The 13854-nt window shown below is 39.6% G+C and overlaps 1 protein-coding gene across 2 annotated transcripts in view; it reads left to right on the top strand.

Moving 5' to 3' along the window:
* Positions 1 to 1196: 1196 nt before the first annotated feature.
* The window catches only part of uba7 (ubiquitin-like modifier activating enzyme 7), a 58478-nt gene continuing 45820 nt past the window's right edge, over positions 1197 to 13854 (top strand). The window contains exons 1-12 of one of the 2 annotated variants that reach the window (XM_049581866.1): positions 1197 to 1298; positions 7372 to 7479; positions 7569 to 7737; positions 8177 to 8311; positions 9372 to 9478; positions 9563 to 9653; positions 10025 to 10157; positions 10347 to 10444; positions 12295 to 12444; positions 12615 to 12779; positions 12937 to 13041; positions 13402 to 13482. In XM_049581866.1, the coding sequence (XP_049437823.1) occupies positions 7433 to 7479; positions 7569 to 7737; positions 8177 to 8311; positions 9372 to 9478; positions 9563 to 9653; positions 10025 to 10157; positions 10347 to 10444; positions 12295 to 12444; positions 12615 to 12779; positions 12937 to 13041; positions 13402 to 13482 (1281 nt within the window). In that variant the 5' untranslated portion in view covers positions 1197 to 1298; positions 7372 to 7432. Of the gene's footprint in view, positions 1299 to 7265; positions 7480 to 7568; positions 7738 to 8176; positions 8312 to 9371; positions 9479 to 9562; positions 9654 to 10024; positions 10158 to 10346; positions 10445 to 12294; positions 12445 to 12614; positions 12780 to 12936; positions 13042 to 13401; positions 13483 to 13854 lie in introns of those variants that run through there. The other variant, XM_049581857.1, reaches the window with a different exon arrangement.

Consider the following 13854-nt stretch of genomic DNA (forward strand, 5'->3'; position numbering starts at 1 on the left):
ATCTCCATCATGGTTTTCTGATTTTGTAAAACAGTGTCAATCTTTAACAAATTATAAACTTATTCTACATAAACTATTTAAAAAACTATAACTTACCAATAAAACAACTATCAAGTTAAACGAATAATTTCCTATTTTCTTTTGTAGATTTGTCTCATGCAGATATGTAATGGTGATTGCTGTGTGATATGTATGTTAATGTGTCCAATATCAAGTATCTGCAAGTGGATGTAACGTAAAAGCGGCAGTAAGATACACTGTTGCTAAAATATATATACACTTAAAACTGTGTGTGTGTGTGTGTGTGTGTGCGTGTGTGTGTGTGCTTCATAACTTGTAACTAGGTCGTAATAGGGCCCCTCATACTAGCGTGCACTGGGGCCCGCTGTAACTGCCTTATGCCACTGCTGTCCTCTGTCATTGTATGACCTAATTTGCATAACAGAAAAGTTTGTTTTCTTTATATTTATCTATTTATTTTACTTTTACACGAATTGTACATCCACTTTCTTCTCATCCTACAGTTACATCTTTAGATGTTGTCCCACTCAGGAAACGTTCCGGAGTAGGAGATTTATTTTGAAGGTCGAGAACCGGAAATGCAATCGTCATTCTGACGTACTTGACTCTGATTTTCCTCAACTGGGAGCTGTCTTGTGAAGCCGCACCCGCAACAAGGAAGTATGAAGAGTTGCGAAATCAGACAATTTCAAGAATATCCTCCTCATGGTTTCATTCCCAGGCGTCATATCAGATCACTGACTGCAACTCACGCATGCGTCATGGTATCAAATTTGTGGAAAAACTTTGTGAACATTTGAAAGCAGTCTGTCCCCAAGATAGTTTTGTTTTCTTCTTAAAAAATGCATGGCTCCCAGATGGAATGAAGTTACTCTTCAGATATAGGCCACTCCAGCCAGGAAGTTATGAGAGGAATGTCTCTCCTCTCCAGGCAGACAGACTCATATGAGCTCAGCACTGCGACCTGTACAAATAAAAAAGTAATATTGACAGGAAAAATGCAATAAGTTGAGTCATACTGGCAGTAACATATAACATAAAGCCATTCAACATCATACAATGTCAGAATAGAAATCTTCTCACTGGCATAATGAAACATTATAGATCCAAAAGTTAAACATCTACCACTGAATCCAAAGTTCAGTAATCACAGACTGTTTGAAGAGTCTGTGTTGCCATATTCCTCCAAAGGAAAAGTGCACTTTAGAGTGTCGCTCCTCACACTGTCACGGCTCCAACCCTCAAACCACAAAGATCCAGCATCACAACTTTGACAGGTACTGCAGAGGAAAAAGAAATGCATGACACTGAGAAAGCTGTTTTGATCTGAGCTTGACAAGGACTCTTTCTCTTATGCAGACTAATCAAACAAACTGTCAAAAACAACAGCGTTAAGGACATCACATCCAGTCCTTGACTTGGCAAGTGTCCCTGTGTAACTGAATACCTGACTCAGGGGCCAAACAAACATACACTGCAGTGAGCCATGAAGCTCAGATTTAGATTCAGTCCATATTAGGAATATTTTGTGTTATTATAAAGAGGAGTTTCTCCAGAGATACATTAATGCCTGAGATCACATTCCCAGAGGAGGGTTTAAAATAAACTGCCATAAAATGGTTATTTCCCACAAGCTTTGCGCCGTAACAGCTCGTCTTGAAATTGTCTGTTTTATGATGTCATGCAGTAATTTCAGTCACCATGTGAATATTAAATCTGGCTGCAAGTTCCTTTTTAGATATTTGATTTGTCTTTAAGTTCCTCATTCAGAAACCACAATGAGCTTGCAGTGGTTCACCGTCTCACTGCCTCTACTTGATCTATAATGATGAATCATTTTTCGTCACTCCTAAGCACGCAGCACTTTCTTCTGGAGCTGTTTTTTCTCCACTGACTGAGATTGTTGAAATGGATGACAAAGCCATTAAGCAATACTTGGGTGTATTATTGTTGTTGTCGCCATGGAGATGTTACATATTCCCTCCAGACATGTTTTGAGACATATAAAAACATTGCTTTGAGTAATGATTTGTATGTGACATGGTTTTTCCACAAAAACAAAACAAAACAAAAACAACATCATTTTCCAAAAACTGCATCTACTCCGTCTCCCTAATTGAAAAATCCAGAATCTATGTAGACATGGTGTTCGTTTTAAAGGGTCAGCTCCTGGAGAGAATGTGTCTCCTACTTCACTGAAAAATGCCCTCCTCAGTGTAGCATGAGAGATAACTCGTGTAAGTTGCATATTGGACGATGTTTGGCTTCCTAAGTTGTGACGTCCAAATCCTGCTCATGCATACATGACTTGATCTCAGATCTAAGGTGAGCACAGTTAGGCAGTAATTACAAGACTGGGAGACTCCCTCCATCCCATGTTACGACAGGCAACCATGCCCCACCCTCTGAAATAATCATTAACAAATGTAATCAAAATCAAAAATATGCTGATGGTACAATCAATGTCGAACAGAGTACTGTATCTATTTCATTACTCTCTAATGTATTGAAAAGCGTAAAACTAGAAGGCAATATGAGTTTTACATAGGCTATATTAAAGTCAATAGTTTTTGTAAATGTAGTATGTCATAAAAAATGCCATCAAAAGTCAGAGTATATTATATCATTAAAAAGTCATAGCTAGCTCCCTAAAATGGCTCGCAGTGATCAACACTTCGACAACCCCTGAGCTAAGATTTTTGCCTCAAAATGCTCTAAAATGTTTAGTTGTTTAACTAAATTCCCTCCAGATGTCCCTCAAGGATTCTGTCACAGAAGGTATAGATTGTAAATGGTCCTTTCCCCCACTGTTAAATAGGTGAATACAGCCTTGTGGCCCTGGAGCTTCTTTAGCAGGTAAATGTGAAAACAGCGTCCAGTGTGAAATTCTGTTCGTCATTCTGTACAGTCAAACATGCTAGTGAAGCTACTATAGGCTTATGAGACCAATTCTTATTTATGTCTAAAAAAAAGTGGTTTCCTGGGAGTTTGAGGGTCCTGCGCAGTATCTTAGCTGTTCCTAGGTCTGTACTCTTCTGGACAGAGACCTCAGATGTTATACCTGGAATCTGCTGGAACCACTCTCTCACTTTGGGGGACACAGCCCCAAGTGCTCCCATTACTACTGGCACCACTGTTGCCTTTACTCCCCACTTCCTCCCTTTAAGTTAGACCTTATGGGCAAGAGGCCTCCCTTAGAAAGGAGGTGACAAACCTGCCTCAAGGTAACCTGTGGCTCTGGAGCCATATGCAGCTCTTTCTTTATGTATGCCGACGACACACAACTCTATATCTCAGTGTCATCACACGACTACAGTCCCTTACTCTCATTGAGTAACTGTATTCATCAAATCAATGACTGGATGTGCCAGAATTTTCTCCAGCTAAATCCAGAAAAGACAGAGGTATTAATTTTTGGCCCTAGAAATGAAAGGGCAAAGATCAGCGCCCACCTTGGCTCTATGTCATTGACAGCTACAAATCAAGCCAGAAATCTTGGTGTTATTATTGACTCAGAACTGAACTTCAACAGCCATTTAAGGTTTATTACTAAATCTGCCTATTACCACCTGAAAAATAGAGCTAGAATTAAGGGGTTTCTGTCTAAACAAGACATGGAAAAACTTATTCATGCATTCATTTTTAGTAGGTTGGATTATTGCAATGGCTTATTTACAGGCCTTAACAAAAAATCAATGAGACAGCTGCAGCTGATTCAGAACACTGCCGCCAGAGTCCTTACAAACACCAGGAAACTGGACCATATTACACCGGTCATTAAATCACTACACTGGCTTCCTGTGAGTCAAAGAATAGATTTTAAAATCTTACTGCTGGTCTACAAAGCCCTAAATGGTCTTGGACCAAAATACACGCTTGATCTACTGGTTCCCTACGAAGCATCCAGACCCCTTAGGTCATCTGGAACAGGTTTGTTGTGTGTTCCAAGAACAAGAACCAAGCAAGGTGAGGCAGCATTCAGTTATTATGCTCCTCACCTGTGGAACAAACTTCCTGTAGATCTGAGGTCTGCTCAAACTGTCAGCTCCTTTAAATCAAGGCTAAAAACACTATTGTTTACTGAAGCATACTCTTAGATTAAATACTTAGCTGCTGTATTCTACTGCCCATACTTTTTAACTACACACTGCTGATTTATGCCTTTTATTATTCTATTTCTTTTCTTATCCTGACTGTTCAATGTATTGAGCCTGTTTTTATTTTATGTTACTGTATTTTATTATTATCACTATCATTCTCAATTTCTATTTCCCTTTTTAATCGACTGTTTTTATTGTTTTAAATTGTGTCTTGTTGCTTTTAATGTCTCTGTAAAGCACTTTGAATTACCTTTTGTTGAATTGTGCTATACAAATAAACTTGCCTTGCCTTTAGTGGATAGTGTGGCTTTGTCAGAGAAAGAAAAAATCATACTAAAATAGATATCAGTTAATTTTTTTTAACATTTTCATTTTCATTTATCATTGTAGGCCTAAGGAATTTAAGCACCTATGCACCAAATTTTAAAAATGTTTAAATAACTGAAATGTGCATCATTGATCTACAGCCAGCCCAGCTTCCTCCAACTTTTGCCAAAGCTCTGTAGCAATGTCCGGTCTTGAGTCTCCCTTGTTAGGCTGGCTATAGATTCCAAATCCAAAAAAGTAAAAGTCTTGGAGGAAAATAGAGAATTTAAAACTGCACGGACAGATTAATTTACTTTCACCACCAACTCTGCAAAGTCAAAATTCCAAATAATTATAAACAGCCCACTGCAGTGTAGCCAAACTGAGGTAAAACATACTGATGAACACTCATTAGGACCTTAGCAATGATAGCAGTTATGCTAATTTGGACTTAATAGGCTGTGTTACCTTCATTATAAGGCTCAAATATGTTTTGCGTTTCCAGCTAGTAAAGGTTGCCGATTCCTGGGTTAAATGATCTAGTATAATCATATGTGACTTTATAGTTCATATGTAGTGTAGTGAAGTATTGTAGTTTCAACTGCTTGCTAGCATTATTAGCTAGCTAGCTAGTAATTATTAGCACTGCTAGCTCTCTAGAGTTAGCCAACATTTTTAGCTTGCTTGCTGTTGGAAGACGTACTGAAATAAAAATAATTAGCCTGAAGGAAAGGCTAAAAGGCCTGTAGTTAATTAATTAATGGGTCAGGGTTAGAAGAATTTTAGTTTGTTTTGTTTTGAGTTCGGGGGCTTCTTGCCACGTATGAGATTTTCATATTTTGTGCTGTAGCAACATTAGTTTCTGTACAAATTTTGCCAAGCAGTGTGTTGGTTTATGCATCATCACCATGCACATTAAAATCTTATCCATTTTAATTTTATAGTAGATTGCCGTTATTCTTAGGGATGCATCTTCCTCGGTCTTACCCTACAGTTTAATAATGTAAGAGAAGCTTTATTTTTGTGAGGATGTATCAAGGAGATTGTCTTGTTTTTATCTGTTTGTTATTTTGCGGCTACATAATTTAATGTTCACTACATATAGCCTATCATATACTGTTTACATATTCTATTTTTCTCCTCACATTACATTTGGGAACTATTTATGTGCAGGTGATAGATAGGGATGCCATGCTTGTTGTTGATTTTCAGTTGTCCTACACGAGGCTGAAGTTGACTTCCGGTACTGCAGCTTTCCACTATTGTTCCGATTGGAATTTCTCAGTCCACCTTAAATGTCACATAACGCCTATAGATGGCGGTATTCAGTCATTTTCAAGCTAATTCATGAACTGAAAAATTCACTAAAATTTTGAGCATTTTAACTGTAGCATATTTTTCTTATTGTCCTTACTCATGGTAAACTGCTTCTCAGTCTTGCTATTTCTGCCTATTTGCTGTGGTCTTGTTTGCACTGTATTAAAAAGTCTTAAGAAACTACACTGCAGTATGACAGGAGATGAGGGTATCATAATCCTGAGTTTTATTCATTTTATTGTAGTATTTTTTAACCTTGAGATCATTAAGAAATGATCTCAATTAAGAAATGGCCCACATCACAAACCACTATACTTAGACTAGTCAAATCTGGACTAGATTAACATGGAGACTCCAGAGACTCATTAAAACACAGTTTCTGATTTGTGAAACCTTTATTGTATTTGTGAAAATGCAAAAAAAAGACCAGGTCCAGATCACAAACCACTACACTTTAACGACTATACGTTTATTCTATTTGTGAAAATGGTAGTTAATGATTTATAGTATTGCCGCCTTTGCTATTGGAAATTTAAAGTGGAAGTCCACGTCTCTCCATTTCATTTCTGACTGCCATCAAGATCTCCTCTTTCTCACTTCAAAACAACAGTAGAAAAGTTATTAAAAAAAACAATCAAAACTTCTTCATAGATTGGTCAATTGGTTCCTTTACTCAAATTCTTACTTCAACAAAATTACCGTTGCTCTCTCACCTTTCCTCTAATTGGCCATGGTCAACCTCTCTCACTGCTTCTGCCAATGTTAGTCTCCTCACTTTTGCCAAAGTCTGTGCCTGTGTTAGAATTACCATAGTTCAGCCATTAGTGTGCTTGTTCTTCATTTATCTATATCTATCTATCTAGATAGATATAGATAGAGATATGAAGACCTTTGTATAAAAAGGTTTGTGATCTGGACCTGGTCTAATGTGGTCTGGATGGGAAAAAAAAAACAGTGAAATCGCCTTTTTTTGCATTTTCACAAATACAATAAAGGTTTCACAAATCAGAAACTGTGTTTTAACGAGTGTCTGGATTCTCCATGTCAATCTAGTCCAGAGTTGACTAGTCTAAGTATAGTGGTTTGTGATCTGGACCATTTCTTAATTGAGATCATTTCTTAATGATCTCAATTAATTTAGTTAACATTCATAAGGACAACTGCACTCTACTGATCATTCTCTCTTCATCTTCCCCATATTTGTTCAATTTTTCAGTTCATGAATTAGCTTGAAAATGACTCAATACCGCCATCTACAGGCGTTATGCGACATTTACGGTGGACAGAGAAATTCCAATCGGAATCTGTAGTGGAAGTGAAGTCACTGTCCCCGTGCTCTTACTTGACCCACAGCCCTTTGATAGATAATTCAGTAACTAGTAAGTTTATAGAAAATACAGGGGAGAGAAACCCGCCTTACAATATAGTATAATATAATCCTCACAGCTCCTTAAACAGTCCTGTGCCGCCCTCTAGTGGCCAGACTACAAACTACACCTCAGCACAACAACAACAAACTCAAAGAACCAGAAACGAAAGTGAAATGTCATTGAACTTTGAGCTCATGATTTCTCACGCCGGCTTTTCATTCAGTTCCTAGTTTGACCTGCTCGGTTGCTGCTTTCAGGAGCTGATCCAGCTGATCCTTCATTATAACTTGTCATCTCATCCTGAAGAGCTGTGAGGACATGTCAGAAATCGAGGAAATCGATGAAGGATTTTACTCCAGACAGCTGTAAGTACCACCGACACATGCTGATGTTTGACCCCTTTAACTCTACACACTTATGGTCCAAATATCCACTCGTTCTTTTACCTGCACAGGTATGTTCTGGGCCATGACGCGATGCACCGGATGGGCACCGCCAGCGTCCTGATTGCAGGCATGCGTGGTCTGGGGGTAGAAATAGCCAAAAATGTGATCCTGTCCGGAGTGAAGTTTGTCACCGTCCAGGATGAGGGTGAGACGGTGTGGAGCGACCTGTCCTCTCAGGTATCCTACCTTTATCTTCTACATAGGTAATAAAACAATGTCTAAATGCACCATATCCATATCGCCCATCATAAATTATTATTATCATAAGTTATTATCTTAGGTTTTACATTTGATGAAAAGAGGAAAATTGTGAATTGAGTATGTTGGTAATTGTAACATGTCACTTTTACTTTCACTATTATGTGAATTTATTCCCCTCCCACCCCAATGCAGTACAGTGTTACCATTTAAGGATCATAGCTGCAGAGGCTTAGAGGAGACTCCATCAAACAAAATTCTTGATCACTGATTATTGATCATTCTTGATCTTGAAAACAGATGCTGACAAGAGATACAAGAGGTGCTCATCTGATAAATGACATCTGTTTGCAGATGAAGACTGTGGAACTTGAGCTGAGATTGTTTTGACAATCTTTTTATTTCCTTTTCCCACTAGTTTTTCCTGAAGGAGTCCCATCTTGGTCAGAACCGAGCCACATGTTCCCTACAACAGCTGTCTGCCTTAAACCCACACGTGCGCGTGTCGGCCTACACTGGACCTCTGGATGAGGACCTGCTTCTGCAATTCCAGGTACATTAAAATTTTTTCCCACAAAAAAGTCTGATTACCTAATTTAAGATTCTTAAAACATACATCTACTTCTTCTCCCTTATAGAAAACCCCCAAATCTATGACTCTGCAAGTTCTTTTCATTTCCAAAGTTTAGCTGCTGGACACAAGATTTATCCTACTTTAGTCTAGGTATAGCTACTCTCAGTGCATGTGTGCACTGGAGGTTTCAAGTTGTCACACTTGTTTAAATTGCATTTTAGACCACATTTGGCTTCTAAACTTGCTGTGACACCCCAGATCCATCTCATAATTAAACGTCTCAAACTCTAATTTAAGACGAAAAACACTGCATAAGTGAATACAGTTCAAATAAAGACAAGAAATTTGTGCCCTAGATAAAGGATCAGCACTCAGTGAATAATCTCCGATTTTTGGCAACTTTGCTTCCAAAACATGTCTCCCCTCAGACTAGTGATAAAAAAATGTCAAAAATATACACTGAGCCGTTTATTTTAGTTCAGATTTCTGTCATGGAAATTTATGCAAAGCTGGGGAAGTTACATGGTGTTATTTATTAGTTAGATTTTTTACCCTATTAATAATAATAAACTTTAATTATATAGCACACTTCATACAAGAAATGCAGCACAAAGTGCTTTACAATAACGGCAGGAGAAGCACTGAGCGCTTTACATGAAAATACAATGAACATAAAACAGAACAAATTCATAAAATCATAGAGTTGTAAAACTATAATTCATAAAATCAAGTCAGATTTTAAAAGAGTTGCAGCAGCTTGAAGAGTAAACAGAAAGTAAAAGCATAAGAGTGAAAGCGTGTCAGACCTGTATCAGGAAGTCTTGTTAATGTGGGACTTGAAGCTTAAATCTGAATCAAGGGTGTATTTGTACTGAATGCAAAGTAGCACATAATGCCTCATATTTGAATGTATATTTAAACAAACAAAAAAAAAAAAAATCAGAAAACATGCCATACAAAAAATAATCTTCTCAATGTAAGTTTCATGGTGATATCTATTAGTAAAACTTTTTACCCTTTGTCCCTTGTCATTTTCCAGGTGGTGGTCCTCACTGACTCTTCACTGGATGATCAGAAGCGTTTTAATGAGCTCTGCCATTCGCAAGGAATCAAGTTCATTGTAGCAGACACCAAAGGCCTCTGTGGGTAAGACAAACAACAAACAAAATGACTGAACATACTTAATAATGCGTGAAAGAAAGAAGTGAAAACGTCATGGTTCATTTGCAGTCAGTTGTTCTGTGACTTTGGGGAGGAGTTTGAGGTCTTGGACCAGGATGGAGAGATGCCGGCATCAGCGATGATACAGAGTGTCTCTCAGGTAAAATCCTCCATTTGTTTTATGTTAATGGAATATTAAAAGCCTCTCTTACACATTTAGCCATTCATAATAAAACCTGATTATCCAGATAAGAGTTGTGTTGGGTAACATTCACACCTGCGGGCATCTTAGAGCTGCCAGTTTACCTAACCTGCATGTCTTTGGACTGGGAGAGGAAATCCAAATATATACAGGAATAACATACAAACTCCACACAGGAGGCTTCTCTGACCTGTCTCATTAGAATTTAAATAGCTCCCAATCCAAATGTCTTCTACAGGTTGTCTAAAGTATTAAAAGTAAGGTTATTGAACATTATCACTAAAGTATTTACTTAAAATTAAAGTGTTGTGAACATGACTTTATTTTAGGCAAACCCTGGAGTGGTGTTCTGCACAGATGACCGCAAGCATGAATTCTCAGATGCCTCCAAAGTTATCTTCTCTGATGTCCAAGGCATGACGGAGCTCAACACCATGGGCCCTGTAGAGATCAAAGTCAGTGGTCAGTGTGACTTTACAGTTTCCCTGCTCAGCTGTCATCTCACAGTGCACTCATGAGCCACACTCCAGCCCTCTGCATGGCACTCAGCATTTTCAGTCTTTCAGGAGCATCGTAGTAGAACGTAATAGTTGTGATGAGAATTCCTTTTTGTTTTACTATCTGTGTGTCATCTGCCACTTCTATCATCAGGCCCGTACTCCTTCAGCATTGGTGACACTTCAGCCTTTTCTAAGTATGAACGGGGTGGAGTAGTGACCGAGGTTAAACAGCCCTCCACGCTGAATTTTGTGAGTATCTACATTTTGTTTTTAATGTCTTAAGTTGTGGCCGGAGGCTTTATGTGTTTGGGTTGTCCATCCATATGTACATCTGTCCATCACATTCTCATGAATATCTCAAGAACACCTTGAGAGAATTACTTCAAATTTGGCACAAATGTCCACTTGGACTCAGCGATATAAGTAATTAGATTTTGGTGGCCATAGGTCCAAAGACAAGTTTACTGTGGCCTCCTCTGTCTCATTCTCGTGAATGCAATCTCTCACAAACACTTGAGGGAATTTCTTTAAATTTGGCACAAATGTCCACTTGGACTCAGCGATATAAGTAATTAGATTTTGGTGGCCATAGGTCCAAAGACAAGTTTACTGTGGCCTCCTCTGTCTCATTCTCGTGAATGCAATCTCTCACAAACACTTGAGGGAATTTCTTTAAATTTGGCACAAATGTCCACTTGGACTCAGCGATATAAGTAATTAGATTTTGGTGGCCATAGGTCCAAAGACAAGTTTACTGTGGCCTCCTCTGTCTCATTCTCGTGAATGCAATCTCTCACAAACACTTGAGGGAATTTCTTTAAATTTGGCACAAATGTCCGCTTGGACTCAACCATGAATTTAATAGATTTTGGTGGCCAAAGGTCAAGGTCACTGTGACCGCCCAAAAAACTTGTTGTAACTCAAAAATTCTTTAGCTTATTATGACATAATTTTACACATATGTCTGATACTATAAGCTGATGAAGTGATGACATTTTATATCCAAAAGGTCAAAGGTCAACTTCACTGTGACATCAAAATGCTCTGCAAAAGCACTTTTCTGGCCATAACTCAATGTCATATCTCGGGAACACAAGGGAAGACATTTGGTCAGATACTGAATTGGTGACACTAATCTTGGGTGTCCACCTTGAAACTGTGCTGCTTGTATAGAGCAGTGGCTCCCGACTGGTCCAGCCACAAGGTCCAGATTTCTCCTCAGTGATTAGTTCAAGGTCCACACAGTTTAATACATTCAGCGTCATACTTGTTTTTGGCCATGTCGTCGAGCTAGTTTTCTGTCTCTGTAAAGTAGCTGTCCATTATTTACTCACTCTATAGTCTGAGTGGGCGGAAGTTCGCTGCAGAGATCAGCCTCTCATTGGGCGGAACGAGCCACCCGCTGAAGTCCCGCCCTACCACCTCCGGTTGTGTAGCAGTTTTCAACCGTTTTCAACACATCCTTTACTAACTTTTGCGGTGTTTGATCTTGTGGGGATGTAGCCATTTTTCTGCCATGGTTCGCGTCCTGTAGGCGATATTTTTGTGGGCGTGTTACACCAAAACCTATTTCCCCCCGGCAATATTTTTGCAAGCGCACCGTTGCTGTGGCACTGCCCAGAACGATTGCGATTGGTGGAAAGAAGTACAAGCAGCCGGGGCGTTTTTTTCTCCAATCTCAAAGTGAGAGTCGGCCCAGCCAGACCTTTCTTTTCTTGAGAAGGGTCTGGTGAGCGAGACTACTCACTCTACAGCAGGAAATGGCACTTCAAAATAAAAGCTCTGTGCTGGAAATTCACTGTACCTTTAAATAAAGAGTGTTTTTACAAACTTGATAAGTTTACAAGTCCCTTGCAGTCCATTTAGAATGGACCCCCAACCCACTGGTAGACCACGACCCACTAGTTGGGAGCCACCGGTATAGATCTTTGCTGCCGGGGGGAGATGTGTGTGAAGCATCCTTGTTTGTACAGACAGGATGTGAACTGTAAATACAACTTGACTGGTGTGCAGAGGCATACAAGCACAAGGCCGTAATTCTAGTTGCCTTTGAAAAAGTGTACCTTTTATTGATAAAATAACTACAACATAAATTGCAGAAACCACTGAGTGAGGCTCTGTTGGATCGCGAGCTGCTGAAAACGAATGATTACGGAAAAATACAGCAGCACGAGACCCTGCACTTGGCTTTCCAAGCGCTCCACAACTTTGTGAAGAAAGAACAGCGACTACCTCGTCCTCGGTCTCAGGTCGGTAAAGGTTACGTGACATCACAGCCACTATCCAAGTAATTTTACATAACAAGTTACATGATGAGTGAAAAATCAAAGGAGTAAAACAAGTTAATCAGGATGTGGTATTGTAGAAGGATCATTAAAGCAGTTAATATTCACTTCTTGAAATAATTAACCCCATACAGTCAGATGCAGACGCCCTGCTTGCCGTAGTGGAGGAGCTGAATACAGTCGCACAGCTGGAACAGCTGGATGAAGCTGCTGTGAGGAACCTGTCCTACACAGCCCAGGGCGACTTGGCTCCTATCAATGCTTTCATTGGAGGCGTTGCAGCTCAAGAAGTTATTAAGGTGAGGTCAAAGGTCGATGCCTGTAACATTACTTTCATCTCTCAGTTTTTGCATAGAGTATAACATCGCTATTGTTGATAACTTAGCACTTACATGATGCTGGTGGTGTATATGGCTGACTGTACTTTGCTCTGTGCACTTTATAACATTCCTGCAGGCATGTAGTAGGAAATTTACACCTCTTCAGCAGTGGCTATATTTCGATGCACTGGAGTGCCTCCCTGAAGAGGAGGACCAGCTGGCAGAGTGCTCCTTTTCAGCAGTACGTTAAAGATTTAAAGGAGCAGTGTGTTGGATTTAGTGGCATCTGGCACTGAGTTTGTAGTTTGCAATCCCTTGGTGTCTAGAGAATCTGCGGTGAACTTAAGGTAATGTAAAATTCCCAAGACCAAGGTACAAATATATGAAGGGCTCATTCTGAGGTAACGAAAACACAACGATTTTAGTCTCAGACGATTATACACTAATAAAGACATAAATTTGAAGATGATATATTTCATTTCTTCAGTAGATCCACCTAAATCCCACACACTGGTCCTTAAACAAGCCACATATACCAATCAGAAACATTCAATTTGACTCAGGATGTAAATTCACTATTTTCTGTTTTCCTCTCTGACAGAGCAACACAAGGTACGACGGCCAGATTGCCGTGTTTGGGTCAGCGTTCCAGGAGAAGCTTGAGAGGCAGAAGTATTTCCTGGTGAGGGCAGGATTGGTGTTTGTCCAGCAGGGGGCACACACTGCACGGGAATGCAGGAGCTCCATCTGTGTTTTGCTTTGATCTTGTCTGGTGTTAATGATGGCACTTGCAGGAAACGGCTGTGATCCAGGCGGCATTTCCTGCCAGTGCTGACCTCTTGGTGCGCAGGGGCCGTTGAGCAGTGCCAAGCCCTTTCTCTGTTTCCTTTAAAAGTGTTATTTTTGGTGTTGTTTACTGGCCGTATGTGTCTGTTTTCGTGGGAGAGAGTGCATGCTTGTGTTTCTTTTGCCACCGTAAAAAAAAAAACAAAAAAACACACACTCCATGCAAGGTGTCAGGAGGTGAAACAAGTCGTGCAACAACGGATCAATA

The sequence above is a fragment of the Epinephelus fuscoguttatus genome, linkage group LG1 (genome assembly GCF_011397635.1).
Source record: "Epinephelus fuscoguttatus linkage group LG1, E.fuscoguttatus.final_Chr_v1".
NCBI classification, from domain to species: domain Eukaryota; kingdom Metazoa; phylum Chordata; class Actinopteri; order Perciformes; family Serranidae; genus Epinephelus; species Epinephelus fuscoguttatus.